This window comes from Vigna unguiculata, chromosome 8 (assembly GCF_037176805.1).
Source record: "Vigna unguiculata cultivar grain cowpea cultivar isolate G323 ecotype 2 chromosome 8, ASM3717680v1, whole genome shotgun sequence".
NCBI lineage: Eukaryota > Viridiplantae > Streptophyta > Magnoliopsida > Fabales > Fabaceae > Vigna > Vigna unguiculata.
Window position 1 is genome coordinate 38,853,725 of NC_140799.1, and position 20,260 is coordinate 38,873,984.

General features: G+C 26.9%; 2 protein-coding genes across 3 annotated transcripts; both read left to right on the forward strand.

The window, feature by feature from the left end:
• The first annotated feature begins 1,787 nt into the window (after positions 1–1,787).
• On the forward strand, positions 1,788–3,927 carry LOC114195155 (AP-1 complex subunit sigma-1-like). The gene is made up of 7 exons (XM_085665216.1): positions 1,788–1,840; positions 2,091–2,177; positions 2,475–2,566; positions 2,666–2,774; positions 2,867–2,902; positions 3,477–3,563; positions 3,702–3,927. Exons 1-7 carry the CDS (start codon positions 1,838–1,840, stop codon positions 3,771–3,773), a joined length of 486 nt encoding a protein of 161 aa, XP_085521342.1. The 5' UTR covers positions 1,788–1,837; the 3' UTR covers positions 3,774–3,927.
• A 2,601-nt stretch (positions 3,928–6,528) lies between these two features.
• LOC114193819 (ETHYLENE INSENSITIVE 3-like 1 protein) lies at positions 6,529–10,376 on the forward strand. 2 transcript variants are annotated; one of them, XM_085665613.1, is made up of 3 exons: positions 6,563–6,792; positions 7,420–7,555; positions 8,099–10,376. In XM_085665613.1, exon 3 carries the CDS (start codon positions 8,212–8,214, stop codon positions 10,039–10,041), a length of 1,830 nt encoding a protein of 609 aa, XP_085521739.1. In that variant the 5' UTR covers positions 6,563–6,792; positions 7,420–7,555; positions 8,099–8,211; the 3' UTR covers positions 10,042–10,376. The 2 variants fall into 2 exon arrangements, with proteins under 2 accessions (XP_027939564.1, XP_085521739.1); XM_028083763.2 differs by lacking the exon at positions 7,420–7,555 and having other exon boundaries at positions 6,529–6,792.
• Positions 10,377–20,260: the final 9,884 nt, after the last annotated feature.

Here is a 20,260-nt window from a genome sequence, read left to right on the forward strand (position 1 = left end):
CGTTGTTTTAAAGATCTTTTATTAATTTGTTATTTCATTTATTGTTGTCAAATTTGCCTTTATATTTTTTCATATCATTCTTATTTATTAATTTTAATTTTCAATAAGCTATATCCTTACTTTTATCTGTTATGATTTGTATTGTGTTTTAGTAATGTTTGTGTAGTTACTTTTAAGAATTGTTTTTCTTCTTGTTGGAAACAACTTAGGATTTGCTTTATTACATCTAATTGATTTAACTATTGATTTGACCTTATTAAAGTTGTTTGAGTTGGATTGTGTTAATTCCATAGAATCAATGACAACTTATTAAATTATTAAATTTTAAGGGTACAAACTTTTATTTATGTTGAGTTTATGCTTTAGAGCATTCTTTGAGAAGGACTTTCAAAAGTTCTGGTTGAAAAATTATTATTCTTTAGTTTGTCATGATTTTTTGGATTAACAAAGGGTTCCTTGGAGTCTTAGAGGTAGATGATGTAGGTGTTTTGATTTTTGTCCGCATATACAGTTCAAATTTTTTTATGTTTTTCATTCATAATGATTTTATGTTTTATCTCTTTATATTTATTTATATTTTTTTTTCATGTATAATTTGTTTATGTCTCATAAAGTATATTTTTATCATAGATTTGATATGGTCTCATGCTTTATATTTTTTTATTTTATTTTTTTCTTTTAATAAATTTTCATATAATAACAAATGATGGATAAACTTGCACTAACATAAATGAAATGTTAAATTTCATAATAATATTTGATATATCTTATATAGAATTAGTATCCATACTCCCCGATTACTTAATAATAATTTCATTAATTGTTCTTTTTGTTTAATTATTTTTATTATTATTAATAGATTATCCGGAAAAATATTATACATAATTGATAAAATAGATACATAATTTAGCTTAAAAGTAAAGTACAACTTTCTAAAATAATTTAAAGACGAAAAATACATTTAATATTTTTTTTTATCGAAGTCTTTTCAAATATAGGTTCATTATTCATTTATAATTATGGTTTACATGGAATATTGATTAGAGATAATCTTATAAAAAAGTTATCATTTTATTACTCACTTTATTAATTTTCTTTCTTATTCGTACCTTATTTTTTCGATTATAATTACCCAATTAAAATTTAAATAAAACGTGTGGTGCCATGTTTTGTTGGCCTACCATTTAGGTGGCAAGTTTAGTACACGTCAATACATCAATAGATTTTTTAAAAGATTTTTGTTTAATGCATCAATATTCCTTTTATTAATGAATCCATGATATGTGGTTGGAATCAAACGATTTATGCTCACATGTTGTAAGGAATGATATAAGTGGTACAAAAATTGTATTCAATTTCTGTCAAGTGCAAGAACTTGTTATAAATTTTCTAATTGAATTAGTATTTGATTAATATGTCGGAGGATAAAAAAATAATCTTATAATATGCAAGGTTGCATAATTAATCACGTTTTCTTATGTTGTGATATAACATCATTAAGAAGAAACCAGAAAAAAAGTTACACACACAAAAATATCCTACAATAAAACAAACCATAGTTAGGCTTGCATAGGACATCTAACTAACAAATCATTATTTTTAGTAAATGACCAATCCATGTTTGAAAATTTAGTTTTCTCTTGAAATAATAGTTAGATATACAAATTAATCAAAAACTTAATTAACTTTGATCCATAATTTTAGGAGTGAGACTAGGACTAAATAACCCAAATTTAAAACGCATAAAACATGAAATATACATTGTCCCTATATGAAAAGTGAAAATTAACAATTTCAAATACTTTTTTTCTTAATCTCATCTTAAAATCAAATATCAATGGTAAATGTTTTGCCTTCTAATGATGTTTTAGTTATTTACAATTTTATTTTCGTTCAATCAATGAAATCATGTTAAGAAAACACATTTGTGAGATTCCTAATCTCATTTTGTGTTTGATGTAGTGTTGGTTTAATATCCAACACATCTAATTCTTGTGCATAGGGGTTAGATTTGAAGTGAGGTAAATTATGCTTATGTGTTGATGTATATTATAATTTAGTGATGTAAAAAGTAATAATTTTTTTTTCAGATCCACTTTGTACTTCTTATCAGTCGGCAAGGAAAAGTGAGACTCACAAAATGGTATTCACCATACTCCCAGAAAGAGAGATCCAAGGTATCTATCATCAATTATAATCCTAACTCATGGTAATTACAATTACTCAAATATTCGGATTTTATTATGTGTATTCAACAATATTGTTTAACCTACATCAGATGTATATATCTCGGCATGAATAAAGTGTGTTGGAAGTTTCACATCGACTAGAGATAAGACAAATTTGTAGTATATATATGGGGTGTAAACCCCATTTTACAAACCGATTTTGTGGGATTGAGTTAGATTTAAAAGCTTACTTCTAACATAACATGATTCTTATTTTATTTGATCTATTTGTTTACATTTTGGAAGACAATTAGAGAGCTATGTGGGTTAATTATCTCTAGAGCTCCGAAACTATGCAACTTTGTGGAGTGGAAGGGATTCAAAGTTGTTTATAAAAGGTGGATCAAGACTGTTACCTTCATTGTTTTGATTGCATGGCTAAGAAAATACCTTGAAGTGTAAAAATTGACGATCTTTCAGTTTTGGTTATTGATTAGATATGCTAGTCTCTACTTTTGCATATGCAACGATGAGGAAGACAATGAATTAGAGACCTTGGCAATTATTCATCACTTTGTCGAGACATTGGATCGATATTTTGGCAGTGTTAGTATCAATTATCGTCGAATTCTAAAATTTTTCACACTTTATACTCATAGCTTGAATTTTTTTTTTTTATCTTCTACTTCTCTTATCAGGTTTGTGAGTTGGATTTGATTTTTAATTTCCACAAGGTAATTTGTTTCCTCTTAAACTATATTACTATATTGCACATAGTTAAACTATATTTGCATAGTTCTTGAATAAGTACTCTCTGGTGTTTCCACTTTTTAATTTCTTTTATATTGTTAAGTAAGTTGACGAAAATATTTAATTACTTTTTCAAAATAATCTTTAATATTTTTCAATGCAATTCAACCAAGTTAATCGATTCTCCAATGTCATTTTATCGAGTGTTGTCTATTTCTAATCAATCATAATGTTTTTCCGATATAAAATTGAAAGTGACATATAATTTAGATTATATGTTAAAAATAGAGTTTAAGCCTAACTCAAAATCAGTATATTAAAATTAGTAGGTGGTCTGTTAGAATAGGCTTTAACCTGGTTCTGATACCATGTTAGAAAATGAAATTTAAGTCTAACTCAGCTCCATAAAACCAATTTATAAGATGAAATTTACACGTCAATTATATATTATAAAATTTTCTTATCTCTAGTCGATGTGAATCTTTCAATATTATATACCGAGAATTTATAAGATGTTTATGTTGCATGGATGGTTAAAATTGAAGTTGATGTTTGTAGGCATATTTTATATTGGACGAAATTTTGATAGCGGGAGCCATGCAGGAAACGAGCAAGAGAACAACTTTGAGACTCATTGCTGCACAAGTATCTATTACAACAATTCCTCTTCTATTTTTCTCCTATAATATTTTTCACAATTTTTTATACTTCTTTTTTATTACTTTTTAAATACAATTACATATTTATTTATTTATTTTATCTTTTGACCACAATGTGTTGTAGGAGGATTTGGTGGAAGTTGCAAAAATGGAAGCAAGTTCATTGAGCAATATAATCGCCCAGGCTACAAAGTAAAAACATATTTAACGGGTAGAAATGATCGATTATACAAATTTTTATTAGGATATTGTTATTTTTACATCACACTATTTTTTATAATTATTTAATATTGTCTCTCCTTATTATTTATTTTCTTTTTCTTTTAAAAATATGAAAAAATTAACTAAGACTATTTTATCAAAATTGTCAAATGGTGATGAAATGGTGTTAAAAAAACTTTTTTTTAATATTAACTATGAAATGCATATAATTGATGGATCGAAATATACATGGTGAAAATACTTGATTATTATTTTATTTCAATTGAAATTTTGTATTGTGTTCAATTGTTCACCGTTTAAATATTTGTTTGCCAACAAGTATAACAATTAAATGAAGAAAAATCAGTAATTCATGAAAAAATGTGACTTTTTAAGAAGAGGTGTAACTCTTGATACATAAAGATGTGGAAATGAGGCTTTATGGATAAATACATGTGATTTCTTAGGAAGAGATGTGACTTTTCATTCATTAAAAGTAACTCTTCCTAATAAATACTTCATTAATTGAAGGAGGAATCCCAATAGTTTTATATATCATAAATATGCAATATTCTTATATGAATGATACATGAATCATAATTTATGATATTTCATTACAGCTAATTCTTAAAACTTTTACCAAATATACCACTTCTATTTCTTTCATCTTTTTATCCCATTTTTTGTTTTTTTTTTCAACTTGCTATTGAAAAGTTAAAAAATATATGTTAATTATACTCTTATGCGTCTTATGCGTTGTTTAATCTTTGAATAATTTATCCATGTACCGTGTGAATAAAGAGAGGGAAAAAATAAATATATTACGTAAGTTTTTAATACAATCAAGAAAAATTATTATTGAATAACACTAAATAATATCTCTTACACCATCAGGTAAACTTTAAAAATTTATTTTAATATCATTATGGAAAAAAATTACGACAAATAATAAATTAAATAAATACTTTTTAATTCAATTATTTTTTTTTCTCAAATGATAATATTATATATTTTCTCTAATAATAAGTCCAACATGCATTGACATTACATGTTGGCATCCAAATGCAAATTCATATTAAATGGTTTAGTAACGTTATTCTCCATTTAAAGTAACTTTAAAATAAAATAAAAATTTATGTCAAAAGGATAATTATAAATTTAAGATACCTTAGGTTGAGTTTTAATTCTCAATTAATATATTTTTATTTTAATAATAAGTAGTGTTATAGAGTATGGATAACCATCATTACTATATTTTTTTTCTTTTTCAATATTTGAAAAGACGTTAAAACAAATTAATATTTACTTGAAAGATTGGAAGGGGTTCAAGTTCCTTATAGATGCAGTTAAAGCATTTTTTTTTAAAAAAAAAAGAGAAAATATTATGGAACTAAACAGTGGATTGAAAGATTACTTGTTCCAATTTTATTTAAAAAAAAACAGCCAAGATAGGTTACATGTACTAATTTAACTCACAAGACAAGCTACAAAAGATAAAGGTAAGTTAAATTGTGTGATCTTCCTTTATTTAATGTTTTCACACAATCAGTTTCTAATAAGAAAATATGAAATATATATTTTGTTATTGACTTCAGCAAAATTAATTTTCGTAATAAAATACACATTTTAATATATATATAATATATATATATATATATATATATATATTTATATATATAAATTACATTAAATAATTTAAAATATTTATATTAAAATTAATTTTAATAACTTAAAAATAAATAAAAAGAAACATCTTTTAAATTCATGTGAGAGGATTAAACTATTAATTATTATATATAACAATATTCATAAAATCTTATATTTTTTAATAATATTAAAATAAGTAATCCCATTTAATATTATTTTTATAATAAAATGAAAAATATCAAATTATTGAAAATAATTACATTTGAATTTAATCATTATTCACATATTAGATACTCCCATCTCTTTGCTGGATATATTAAAAAAACTAGAAAACACAAAATATAATAATTTATTCTATTTTTCTGGAAGAAATAAAAATAATAATGATAATACACATCTCAATTTTTATTCAACGTTATTAAACACTAACAAAATCATATTTTTACTTTAAAATATAAAATAATTTAAAATGAATGAATTTAAAAAATAAAAAAATATTTTTATTAGGTATAAAATATAAATATAAAAATTAAGAAGTGTACATGTTTTTTTTTTCTCCTAATGAAATGCATGCAACTTTAAATGAAAGAGAATAATTACTCTAAGCTTGAGATCTGGCACTCCAATTATAAGTTAAATTGAGATTGAAAATCACAATAATTCTCACAACGAATTAATGATAACAAATTTAAACATATAAAAATTTGAAGACCGGAAAGTGTTTATTTGTTATTTCAATTAACATGTTATTTAATTTATAAGGGAGGAGATGAGAAGTTGAAAAAATGTTATATAATTTTACTAAAGAAAAGAAAATTTGTATTTATATTTTGTTTATTGTGTTTTAAAAATAAATAAAATTAAGTAGTTTTTTTAAGTTATCACACACGGATAACACACACATATAAAAATAAAAAAAACCAAACAGACAGATAAAAAGGAAAATAAAACTGAAACTTCATTAATCATATTCACACACATTATGTCACAATAAATGAATTAATAAATATTAATAAAAAATTAATGGGAGGTTGGGATGGGATTAACCTAACCTCTGTTATAAATGTATGTGGAACTTCACTTTCTCCTCCAATTGAGGCTTTTTTATCAATGTTTTAATCTTACCAATAATGAATGCACCCCACTTCACATTCACCAATGGCACCACCATCAGCAATAATAAATAAAAGCAAGATAATGCTCACAACTCTGTCCCTTTTTCTTACTCACTATTCTCTCTTCCCTTTCATCTCCCTACACTCTCTTCTTCTTCCTTCTCTCTCTGTTTTTAGTCTATAAAACTTCTCTGTTTTTTCTTTACAAATTGACCTGTGCTCATCTTACAACTGCACCCTCTCCTCATACTGGTAAGGTTCCCCTCATGAAAAAAATTGTTTTTTTTTCATAATTCACTTCCTTCTTGATCTCTGCTTGGTCAACAAATTTCTGGGTCTTTCTTATTTTGCTATTCTTCTGCGTTTTCTCTTTCTTTTGGGTACTGTTTTTACACTGTTGATTTGATAAGTTTTAGTATTTTCATGATTTTCTGATCTTGGGAAATATATATGTATACATGTATATCATGTTCTGTTCTGGGTTTACTGTTGCTATTTATGGTGTTGAGGGGGTTTGCTAGCTATTAGTTTGCCCTTAGATCCCGTGTTCATGACTGGTTTGATTGTTTCCTCTTATGATTTGGGTAAGTAATATGTTTTTATATAACATGTCAATTGACTCTGTTTGATTATAGTTGATGAATGATTTGTTTTTCTTCTTTTCTAAATCATCTTTGAACTATGCTATGTGTTTTTGGTGATTATGTTTTCACTATTTTCATTCCTATTTGGCGGTTGATTTGGATCTGTTCAATCAGGATAGTTCTGATCTGGTATCTGTTTTTGATGAATTAGGTTTTTGATATAAACTTGAATTTTGATATTGCATTTAACTTGTATTTGGGTGAAGCACTCTAATAGAGGAGTTTGATTTTTTAGGGGATTCAAATTTATATTCAGGAACATGTTCTGTTTTTGAAATTCCTCCAAAATAGTAGGAATTTTTTAAATTTATTACTCTCCTCCTTCATTCAAATCCATTAAGACACGTCCCAGACTCTTCCATAGTTGAAAGGTGACAACTTTTATTTTTTACTTTTCATCTCTCTTTATTATTTATCTAAATCCAAGTTTACTTTTATATTTTGAATATATTAATATTTTTTTACGTATCTAATTTTTTGGATTTTACAAGTCCTTATATATTCTTCATATCATTAAAACATAGTTTTATCACACCTCTGTACTGAATCCCCATGGGAAAAAAAAATAATAATTCAAGAAAGTTACTTTATAATTGAATGGCTTTTGATTGTTTCAATTGAATTTTTTTGTATTTATTTTATTGGTGAATACTACAGAACTGATGACCTATATGTGAACCGAACTCAATAGTCGTATCGATTCAACATAGGTGACAAATCAACTTTGGAATTCTTTTGCTTATATAAAAAATTTAGTGGATGAGAATGAGGGAAGAATTTGTGGGTCAAAATACATGCTTAATGAATCTTGTAAGATATTGCTACAGATTTGATGCTTTTGATATCTGGAAAGTATCATTTGATCTTTGCACCGTCTCAATTGACAATTATTCCTTGTTTTTGGCTTTTGACAGTTGTAAAGTCAGTTTGTTATTCACTTCATCTGAAGCTGGTGGGTTGAATTGAACCTCTTTTCCTAGAGACTTGGTCTATCTTTGGGCTGTTTTTTTCTTTTTTCTGGGAAAAGATGATGATGTTCGAGGACATTGGGTTTTGTGGCGATTTGGATTTGTTGAGTTGTCCCCTTGGAGACGAGGATATTGTTGCTGTGAGACAAACGGATCCAGATCCTGTGGTTGAGGATGATTACAGTGATGAAGAAATTGATATGGATGAGCTGGAGAAGCGTATGTGGAGGGACAAAGTGCGGCACAAACGATTGAAAGAACAACAGAAGGCAAAGGAAGGGACAGATGCAGTGAAGCAGAGGCAATCCCAAGAGCAAGCTAGGAGGAAAAAGATGTCAAGAGCTCAGGATGGAATACTGAAGTACATGCTGAAGATGATGGAGGTCTGCAAGGCACAAGGGTTTGTTTATGGCATAATTCCTGAGAAAGGAAAGCCAGTGACTGGAGCATCAGACAATCTTCGCGAATGGTGGAAGGACAAGGTGAGGTTTGATCGAAATGGTCCTGCTGCTATAGCAAAGTATCAGGCTGATAATGCAATTCCAGGGAAGAATGATGGCTGCAATTCCATTGGTCCAACTCCACACACATTGCAGGAGTTACAGGACACAACACTGGGTTCTCTTCTGTCAGCACTTATGCAGCACTGTGATCCTCCTCAGAGAAGGTTCCCATTAGAGAAGGGTGTTCCTCCACCATGGTGGCCCACTGGGTATGAAGAATGGTGGCCTCAAATTGGTCTTCCCAAAGATCAAGGCCCTCCACCTTACAAGAAACCTCATGACCTCAAGAAGGCATGGAAGGTTGGTGTTCTTACTGCTGTCATCAAACACATGTCTCCTGATATAGCCAAGATTCGGAAGCTTGTGAGACAGTCTAAATGCCTTCAGGACAAAATGACAGCGAAGGAGAGTGCAACATGGCTTGCCATCATCAACCAAGAGGAAGCCTTGGCTCGAGAGCTTTATCCTGATTATTGCCCCCCGTTTTCCTCTGGTGCAGGTAATGGCTCCATGGTGATCAATGATTGCAGTGAGTATGATGTTGATGGGGCTGAGGAAGAACCAAACTTTGATGTGGAGGACCGGAAGCCAGACCCTCTTCATCCATCTAATCTTGGTGGGATGGAGAGAATCACCGGAAGACTACCACTACAAATTTCTCATCCATTTAAGGGAGATGTTGTCACAAACCTTGATTTCATCAGGAAGAGGAAGATTCCTGGTGACTTCAACCTCATGATGGATCCCAAAATCTATACTTGTGAGCATCCTCAATGCCCTTACAGTGAACCTCGCCTTGGTTTCCCTGACAGGTCGGCTAGGGACCATCATCAACTGAATTGTGCATACAGAAACAGTGCTTCAGATTATGGTGGTGGTCCCAACTTCCATGATGCTGAGGTTAAGCCGGTCATATTCCCTCAGTCATTTGTTCAACCCCACACTACATCTCAGGCTGCAAGTGTGGTTCAACCTTCATTTGGTGTATCTGGGCTTGGAGTTCCGGAGGATGGCCAAAAAATGATAAATGACCTTATGACAATATATGACACAAACGTTGTAGGAAACAATAACTTAAGTTCCAACAACTTTGTAGCCGCAGAAAATCATAACTTTTCTCAGACCATGTTACAGCAACAGCAACAGGACAGTCGTGAGAGTTATTTCACTGGCCAAGGAATGGTGACGGAAGGGAATTTCTTTGCACGAGAGGAAGGACAATTTGAGAGGTTCAAAGCCATGAACATGAACGCCCCTTTTGACACCAACCACATGGTGTTTAGCCCCCAGTGTGATTTGTCATCTTTTGATTTTAAGGATATGCAAGGGGTAGGAATGGATACAGTTCACAGACAGCAGCAAGAGGTTTCAATTTGGTTCCAGTGAAAATGAGAATGAGAAGAGGAAACAAACAAGTATTCCTAGGACTTTCATTGTGTGAAACGGTTACACTAAAATCTCTTGACCCAGATGCAGTTACTGCATTTTTACTTCATATATATATATATATATATATATATATATATATGTAATTGAATGTTTAGGTCCAGATATATTTATATGCTTTCTCAGGTCTTTTATCAGGTGGTGTTATGGATTAAAAAACATCATGGGTGTTCCCATAACATAACCCTTTTATGTGTGTTTCTATGTAATAGCCCTACTATGCTACTCAAAGTACTATACTGTCATATAAATAAAGTTATTTTATTGAGTTTCAATGCTCTGCATTCATAGTTAAGGAATCTGAATATATATGGGTGAATTATGATGGGAACAAAAGTTAGTTAGGTGGGATGAGAAGAGTGCATGTTTGTGATCTGAATATGCTTTTCTTTTCAACATTGCACAGTTAAAAATGGTCCCATCAAAGATTGTTTGGCAGATGCCAATTTAGATGGCTGAGGGTGTTCAATTGCGTGATGGAGTTGAATGTGTGTGGTGGGGTCTTTTCATAGGGACACGTTGTCTTTGTTTTTTAGCAGTCGCCAGTCAAATCCTTAGGCGTGCATTGCAATGGTTCCTCTTCACTCACAGTGCCAAAAGGGCAATTGCCTATTTCTGAGACAGAGAAAGGACCACATCACTTCACAGTGTTCTTGCTTAGTTTACCTGCCAATGCCACATTAATGTTCTGCAAAGTACCTTCATTATTTCTTAGATATCAGAAGCATCTGTTGCGAAACATCGTGTTTAGTTGCATAATTGTCACCAAATTTGACGAGCTTAACCAAAATGTCTGAAAGGGTGGCATAACTAACTAATTGCACTGCGTGTTCATCATATGCATGGTTCTGTAGATTTTTTTTTTTTGTTAAATATGTTTTTTCCTTAATTTTCAGTGAATTTTGAAATTAGTTCATTTCAAAATTTTGACCAATTTAGTTTTTTATCTTTCAAAATACGTGGATTTAGTTTTTTTAATCAAATTTTGTTAGATTTATTTGATGTTTTGTACGTATTTCAAAATTGTATTTGAGTTGTTTATACTGTTTGACCTATTTTTTCTTTAATGTTAAGTCAAATACAATTATGAACCACGCTTGAAATATCAAATAAATTTAACAAAATTTAATTAAAAAACTAAATCTACGTATTTCGAAAGATGAATGACTAAATTGAGTTAAAGTTTCATAATAAACTAATTCTAAAATTCACTGGGACAAAAACATATTTAATTTTTTTTGTAAGATAATGCAATATATAGTAAACTTGTTTAGTTTAAAAATAATTACTTTAAAAGTCAATATCTGTTCTAAGTTTGCATCTGTTTCTTATTTATGGTTCTGATCAAATTATGAATTTTAATTTATAATACTTTTGAAATTATTTTTTAGGTTTAATCAATAATTTGGTCTACATATTTAAATTTAATTAGAGACCATATTAATTAAAATTTTCATTAATATTAATTTAATGAAAAAAAAATCACATTAACTTTATTTAATAAATATTAGATTCAATTACTTTAAAAGTAAATATAAAAACCAACACAAATAAAAAACTTAAATACACGGACCGATAACTACAAATATATTTAAGTACTTTTTTTAAACTAAAGAAATTTAGTTTGGCTCTTAAACTAAAATAGTGGGTCTTTAGACTTAGTTTAAATGTTTCAGAAAAATACAAAAATGATATTTTTAGAAACTATAAAGTTATTAAAAGACTCGTGGAGAATTGAAATGTTTTAAGTCTAATAGAATATTTATAAACAATTATGATTAAATTTTGTAGATTTTATAGAAGTTGATAGAAATTTAGGAATGTTAGTTCAAATTTATGAATTTGCACCCACTTTTTGTCCCTTGTTTTAGTTCATAGTTTTCCAAAGTATCCGGAGAGCATTATTAATTATCACCTAATTGTTTGAAAGGGTGACATACCTAATTGTAGTGTGTTGAAAGTTGTGAACATGGCAAAATCCAAGCAATTTAGGAATATTACACAATCTAAATTGTAAGATAATAATAATAATAATAATAATAATAATAATAATAATAAGTTAAGATATAATTTATAGGTAACGGTGACATTAAGTAATATTAAATGAATTTTGACATCAATAATTATTAATATAATTTTAATTTATTTAGTGAATAAAAATGTTCATAAATATTTAAAAGTGCAACTATATTGATATTATTTTATTCTTTAATTTTTTTAATTTTTTTATATATTATAAATGACATCATTATATTATTTATGGGCATTTTTGACATCATTATATCATTATATCTAACCAATTTGACTCGTATTAATAATTATTAAGATTAAATTTATTTATTATTATAGTTAATTATGAATTTTTATGAGTTCCAATATTTATTAATTATTTTTAATCAGTGAACTGATTATCATAATCCTATTTTTAAAACGTGTAACGTTGGAGTGTTAGAACTCTTGCATTTTTTATATTTTTTATAGACACTTTAATATAAATATTTATCAAATAAAAATGATTTATATGATTGGAAATTCATTTAAAATCTTCACATGTCATATCAACATATTATTTGAGTAAAGTTTCTATAAAATCTAGGTTTAAAACTTAAACTATAAATATAATTCCATCACTATAGACGTTTATTAAATTTTGTTAAGCTTTTATTTAGTTGATTATATGTTTTATGTGGTGTACGTGTTTAGTAAATAACAAATATTTGTTCTAATTACAAGTCAAGTGAGATAACATTATTAGGATAAATAATCACATTTAATTTATTATTTGGTTTGAAACTGACATATATGTTATGATTTTATTTTTAAAAAACGTCTCAAAAAGAATTATGTATTGTCACTAATGTTTAAACCCTTATCACAAACGAACATTAGATGTAAAAGGAAAAAGCGAATAAATATCTCCCCCAAGCACTCTTTAAATTTATACAAGAAAAGAAAAAAAAAATAGAGGCTATCAATTAACTTTAAAATCTGAAAAATGACCCATCAATAGAACTAATTCATCTTGAAAATACCATGTATATGGTAATCAATGTTCTATTTCTAAATAAACGTTACAGAACATAAATAAACCATCTTTTTGTTTACATTTTTCTTTTTTAAAAAGTTAACAAATATATCTCATTTTCTTCTGGTTTGTTTTACATTCACAAATATAGAACTTTAAAAGTAAAGATTTACGTGGAAGCTCTCTTGACTTATCGTTTATATGTCGGTACATCAATAAATCTCATATCGCTTAGAAGATGAAGTTAAACATAGTGTAAATATTTTTTCTTTTCTTTATTTTTGAAATATCTTTTAAGAATAAAATCATGACAGAGTTTCACGCTATTCGAAACGGATAATATCTCAGATCAGAAATGCGATGAGTTAAACTTAAAATTAATTTTTCTTTTAAATTTTTGCTCCAATAATTTATGTGATTTATAGATAGAGTTGACTATGATGTGTTGCAAAATATAAATTATGAGTGAAAGATGAAAGGTGTGGCTAGTAATGATCTGAATGTGATGTAGGGAAGCAAGGTATTCCCAGCCACTGCTTTTTCTTGGTTTTGCTTTGTCTTAAATGGAAAGGAACACAGCTGCATATTTACTTTCTGCTTTCTTCTATCAAACTCAACATTTTAAGCTCACTATAATCTCCATTTTTTTTTATGCAAAAGATACTTTAATGTTTTTTTCAGTGATAAAACTTCAAGAACAAATATTAGAGAAAAAGTTGAAGAAATTTTTTTATTATAATCATATACTTTCATATATATATATATATATATATATATATATATATATATATATATTTGTTTTTTCTTGGTTAAATGATATATCATAATTGATGTATTAGATATGTAATATATATTTATTGGATAACATTGAAGTGTCGTATGCATTTATCTGACATTTATTATAGAAAAAACTTGCAGCTTAATAATTTGATTATTGAGTAATTAAACAGTGTCATAGATTTGATTAAAGTTAATTCTGGATAAGGTTTAACAAAGATATTATCAATATATTAGGTATGAGAACATTTTTAATATAAGATTTTATTTTGGCCTCTTATATTCTGGTGGGCCATATTGTATTATATAATATATAACATTTTGTCTAATTTGTTGGCTTTAATGGTATATTTTATTTTAAAGTTTTAAATAAAATTTTGTTAATCTCTCACATTTTCTTTTATTGATATGAAATATAAAAAAATAATTTTCTTAAAAGATTGAGAATTATTTTACAAAAACCATCTTGAATATTGTTTTAGTAATTGTAAGAAATACTTCTTTCACTAAGATATAAATGAAAATGTTGTATTAAAGATATGCTAATCTCTCTTTTTCTTCGGATTTAAAGTATCACACGAATTACTTTCTTGTAAAACTTGACTCGTAAGAAAATATATAATAGATATGTTAGGTTTGATCTTAATTATTTTAAAAGCTATGTATTAACATACGAAATTGCATTGAGAATGAATCGTAAATTTTTACTGATACAACTTTTTAAAATAATTATAGTAAACAATAATAAATTTATAACATGTCATTGAATTAGTATTTTGATCTTAATATCAGTATATTGATTCAACTTGATTTGTATTATTCGATCCTCACTTTATTTTTTTTTAAATTATTTTAAATTAGTGTTAACCCGTTTGAATTTTGGAAAACAGTTTGGGGACATTGAGAATTTTGTTATAGGTGAAGAACTCGCATGAAATTAATGAGGATGGAAAAGAGGGAGAGAAATGAAAAAAACAAAAGAAAATGATGGTAGAGAAAAGAGAAAAAGAAAATAGTGATGGAAAGTGAAGGAAGAAGGAAAAACAAAAGACCAAAAAACTAACAAATGGTCACTTTCGAAAGGATATTAATACAACAAGTTCAATAAGAAGGCACATTCAATTTTTTTTCAAATAAAATGAAATTGAAATGAGAGAAAAATATTAAAAATCACATTAAATCAATTTTATAAATATTCAGACCAAAACACTAATCAAATTTTATTTATAATTAGATGATAGTATAACATTTTACAGGGTTAATATAATAATATCCTACATAAGCAATTTATTAAGAAATATGGTTAGTAGAATTTTAACCTTTTTTATTATATAAGATTTTAATACATAGAAACTAAATTCATAGATGAGTCTTATGAAAAAGATTTATTTATAATGGAGACATAACATGGTAACACCAATTAGTACGAGTATGCACTAATATTACATGTGTGTTTGTGTTTGATTTAACGTAGGAGAATTGATTTCAGCTGAATTAATTTTCTAACGCAGAAACAACAATTAGTTATTTTACATTCAATGTATACCTTTACCTTTCAATTGATTTTGAAAACCAAATATGTATCGATTCTACATTAAAAAATCAATTTTAATCAGTTCTACATCATTTTAACGCAGAACGAAACATGCATTGTATCTATCTGAAAATTTTATAAAATAATTTATTTATAGATTTTGTTTAACTTTCTTATTTCTTTAAGTAGGATACTATTATTTTCACACTCATCAAATTTTGTATATACACTTTACACCCATTATTTTACTTTTAAATTTTTTTAATGATTGAAATATCTCTAAAAGTGATTATGAATCTAAACATTGGTACCGAAATAATTAATGGACGTAGACAAAAGAATTGAAATTTGGATGGTAAAGGGTGTGGAGTGAATTATTGGAGGCATGAAAAACACTTTAGCATAAACAAAATGAAGTGGGGTCGTGGTAGTACCAAAGGTGCATTTTTTCTTCACATTGTGACAACAAAAACTTTGAGATGTGACATTGTAGATTAAGCACTCATGCACCCCACCTTTCCCAATATCATAGATGCTGATGCCAACCCTTATATAAAGTGTAAAGTCCTTTTTATATAAATTATGTAATTTTTTTTTTCTTTCACCTTTTGAGTTACTCACTTGCTGACTCATTTTCCTCCTTTAACCAAATCTATATATTAAATAAAAGGTTTAATTAATAGAAAGATGTGTTAGTTTATTATTTGCTTTTTAAAAATATGTTAATTTAGTTTCAATTTTTGAAAATATGTTTAATCAGGTTCTTTTTAGACAAAAATTATTAAGGTCGTTAACTTAATTTATGATTTTTACCACTAAATTTTGATATATATAAATATTTAATTTTATAAGTCATTTTAATTATCAATATCTTTAATGGTGTTAATATTTTTTTTGTTAAAAAGGACTTAATTGAAACATTCTTTTAAAAATTGAGACTCAATTTATACTTTTTTAAAAATAGATATCAAACTAATACAACTAAAAGAAATGAAAATTATTCGACTAATTAAATCTATCTCAAATTGAGACGGAAATCAAAATATGACGCGGAGATTCGAAAAATGTGAGTTTTGTAGAGGGACCCAGATTGATTTTAAGGATTGGATGTTTACCCAAAGGAAAGGAGATAAATCCCAGTTAAAAAGGTTTCATGTGATTTTCATCTTTTTCTTTCTCATCTCTCTCTCTCTTTTTTTTTGTCACACTTCACACCTTGTACCATCTTTTCAATTATCCATTATTATCTGACTTTGTAACCGATGGATCCATCAAGAATGGATTTAACGAAAAATATGATAACATTAATTGAGTTCAACATTTACAATTTATATTAATTTTCTGGATTCAAGTTCTATGAGTGTTATATTTTTGTAGTAAATTATTTTCTTAAAAGTTTTATCAGTAATATCAAAGTTATATTTATTTTGGTGTTTGACTCAAAGTAAAGTAAAAGTTGTATTATTTTCACTCAATATGTCTCATATTATTCTCAACAAAAGTTATATTAAAATGTCTTCTGACAAGAATTTAGACAAGTGTGTCCAGCTACGTTACAACAATAGTATAAGAATGTAATAATTGAGAAACTTCTGGTTAAAAATATTTTCACTTGAAGATGAGTGTATTAATATGGGTTAAATATATTTTTGTCTCTCAAATTTTAGTGAATTTTGAAATTAGTCCCTCTTCAAAATTTTATACCAATTTAGTCTTTTATCTTTCAAAATGTGTGAAATTAGTCCTTCTTATCAAAATTTATTAAGTTTATTTGACATTTTAAACATATTTTATAATAATATTTGAGTTAACATTAAAGCAAAAATGTGTCAAACGGTATAAATAATTCAAATACTATCATGAAATGCGCTTAAAACGTCAGATAAACTTAACAAAATTTGGTTAAAAAAACTAAATTTACGTATTTTTAAAGATGAATGACTAAATTGGTCAAAATTTTTGATGAGGGACTAATTCCAAATTTCGCTAAAACTTGAGGGATCAAAAACATATTTAACCATATTAATATGGAAAGAACTCACTCTTCAAAGAAACATTCTCCAAATCCACAAGAATGAAAACTTATAAGCGTGTGTTTGGTAACGTTTCGAGAAAGATCGAATCGATTCTTCAATAGAGAAACAAATATTATTTATTTCTTATTGACGTGAAATTTTTAGTTAATTTGACGTGAATTTTATAGTTGAAACCAATTACGCGTCCGAATGACAGTAAACCAAACACACTATAAATTGATTACTTTAATATTTTGTGTCGTCGACTTTAGGTCTTATTGGTACTTGATCTCAAATTCTATTTTCATAAGTTACATTAGTAATAAAGAGTTTGCAAATTTATCCACTAATTTTATACTTCTTTTTTTTGATAAATTTTTATTTTGGGTCAATGAGTTAATTTTAGATCAACTTACGTAGATTGCTAAAAACTATTACATGACTTTTTTTAATTGAGTCCTTAAGTAGTGTTTACTTTTCTTTTAGCTTTTTAAAGTAATAATACTGTTAGGTTAGGTGAAACATTTACACGTGGATTTACATAACACAGAACACTCATGGAGGAACATGGTAATACTGTATATGGAAACCAACAGGTACAAAATCTGATTGGATGAAAGAGAATATTTAGTTCAAACTTTTATTAAATGATCAATTTGGTCTTTATAATTAATTATTTGAACATCAATTGAATAAAACAAATAAATACAAATTAAAATTTAAAATAGTTTAAATATTTGTTTGAAAATAAAAGAAAAACAGTTCGTAATAATAATAAACAATTAACACTTAATTTTAATGGATATGAACTTTGTTTGAAGCCACCACTATTGAATGTGTAGAATGATTTATTTTAATTTAATCAGTGATGTGAGAATTGGAATAGACATTTATATTAAATATCAAAAGAAAATATGTACTGCTAAAAAATATTCATATACTTTCTTTAAACATAATTTTCGTCCTAAAAAAAATTTTCCAGATGCAACCTACCAACTATCCCTAAGGTACCCTAGTTTTATCAATTATTCTATTGAAGCTGAAAGGTATCTTGAATATGAAGAAGTTGAAGGAGAATTTTTTAATAAAAAAAAAAGTTGAAAAGATAGTTAGGTATAATTATAATAAAGAAGAAAATAGAATAACCTGAAAGAGAGAGAGAGAGAGAGAGAAAAACACGGCTGAATATTACTATGCTTCTAGACCTGTGCTTTTTCTGAATGTTGTTGAAGAAAACTTGAATAAAAAAAAAATACTATTTATAAAAAAGTATAATAATGCAAGAGAGAGGAAAAAGAGTATAAAATACAATTTAAATAATTATTTTATAAATTGTTTCAGTGAACAACATAATTGGATTAAATAAGATGCCAACTAATGTGGTGAAGTAAACACACACAGTGCAATAAAATATAGAAGACATGTGCGATTTAATTAATATAATAATAATTTTCTTGATTCTGAGCATTATATAATACACTTATAATTGAAACTAAAAGTCAAAACTAGAACATTGAGTAACGTCTCTATCATATATTCACTGTTATGGCATATTATCATCAATGTCTTAGTCTGAAGGATACTAATAAAATAATAAAAAAGAAGCTGTAAGATATTTTTAATATAAAATAATATTAATAATAATAATATAGGATATGTCATAATCATGGTAAGAGGAGAAGGATGAGAATACACTTAATAATGTCTTCCTTTTTTCTTCATACTACAAATTCATGTGAGTTTTTGGATCAAGATTTCAGATCCGGCCCAGGCCCAGGCCCAATAGTAGACATTACACTTTCGAAACCAAATTAACTATTTACCCATAGAAGAAAAAAAAACTCATAACACGTTAAGTGTGTAGATCATACATGCTATTGGGTTTTTTATATCGATGGGCTGATTTTTGTTGATAACGTTGGACCTTAAGAATATTGTTAGGACCTTAATGATATCGTTTTATTTTAAAATTAAGAGAAGATAATTATATAATTTACAAAAAATAAAAATAAAGTATAAGGAATAACTTTATGTTCTTTAAAAGAAAAATACTGAATCTATTGGAATTCGTTACTGTAACGTTTTGAAATAATTATTAAAATTTATCATAGTTTGTAATTGATCGAAAATATAAAATATTTTAGTATTCATAAACTATTTATTAAAATTAAGTTATCACATGTATATTAATTTATAATTATCTTTAATATTCAACTCTAAACATATATCCTACAAAATCCATTGTCCTCTTTAGTGAAGTCTAATTGGGAGAATCAAAATTCATGAGAAGGAAATTTTCACTTTTGGGTGATGCTTTTCATCATTATAAGTTGTGGTTACCAACAAATTAAATTTAAAATATGTTTGTACTTTCTCATATTTTAATTTTTAATTATTGAATAAACTAATTTTGACTTATATTTCTTTTAACTTTTTCTTCTCATACCTTTCTTTTGAAAATGTTTACAAAAAACTCCTTTGAGTAGGTTTTCAACGTTACAATATACAAAACAGCCCTCTATTAAATAAACAAATAAAAACCATACTTTTACACTCTTGCAATTCACTTTAATAAATAATATAATAATATATTAAAATTTTAAATTAGAAAACAAAAGAAATATTATTAAACTATTATTATTTTGAGTTAGGAAAGAAGTGTTTTGTTTGGTGAAATATTAAAGTATCATTATTCATAAATAAAAAGTCTTACATTAAATTTAAAATTGTATTGCCTGTAATTATATAAACAAAAGTTTGATGTTTCTTAATATGTTTTTTATTATCTTATTCATTTTTATTCTAATA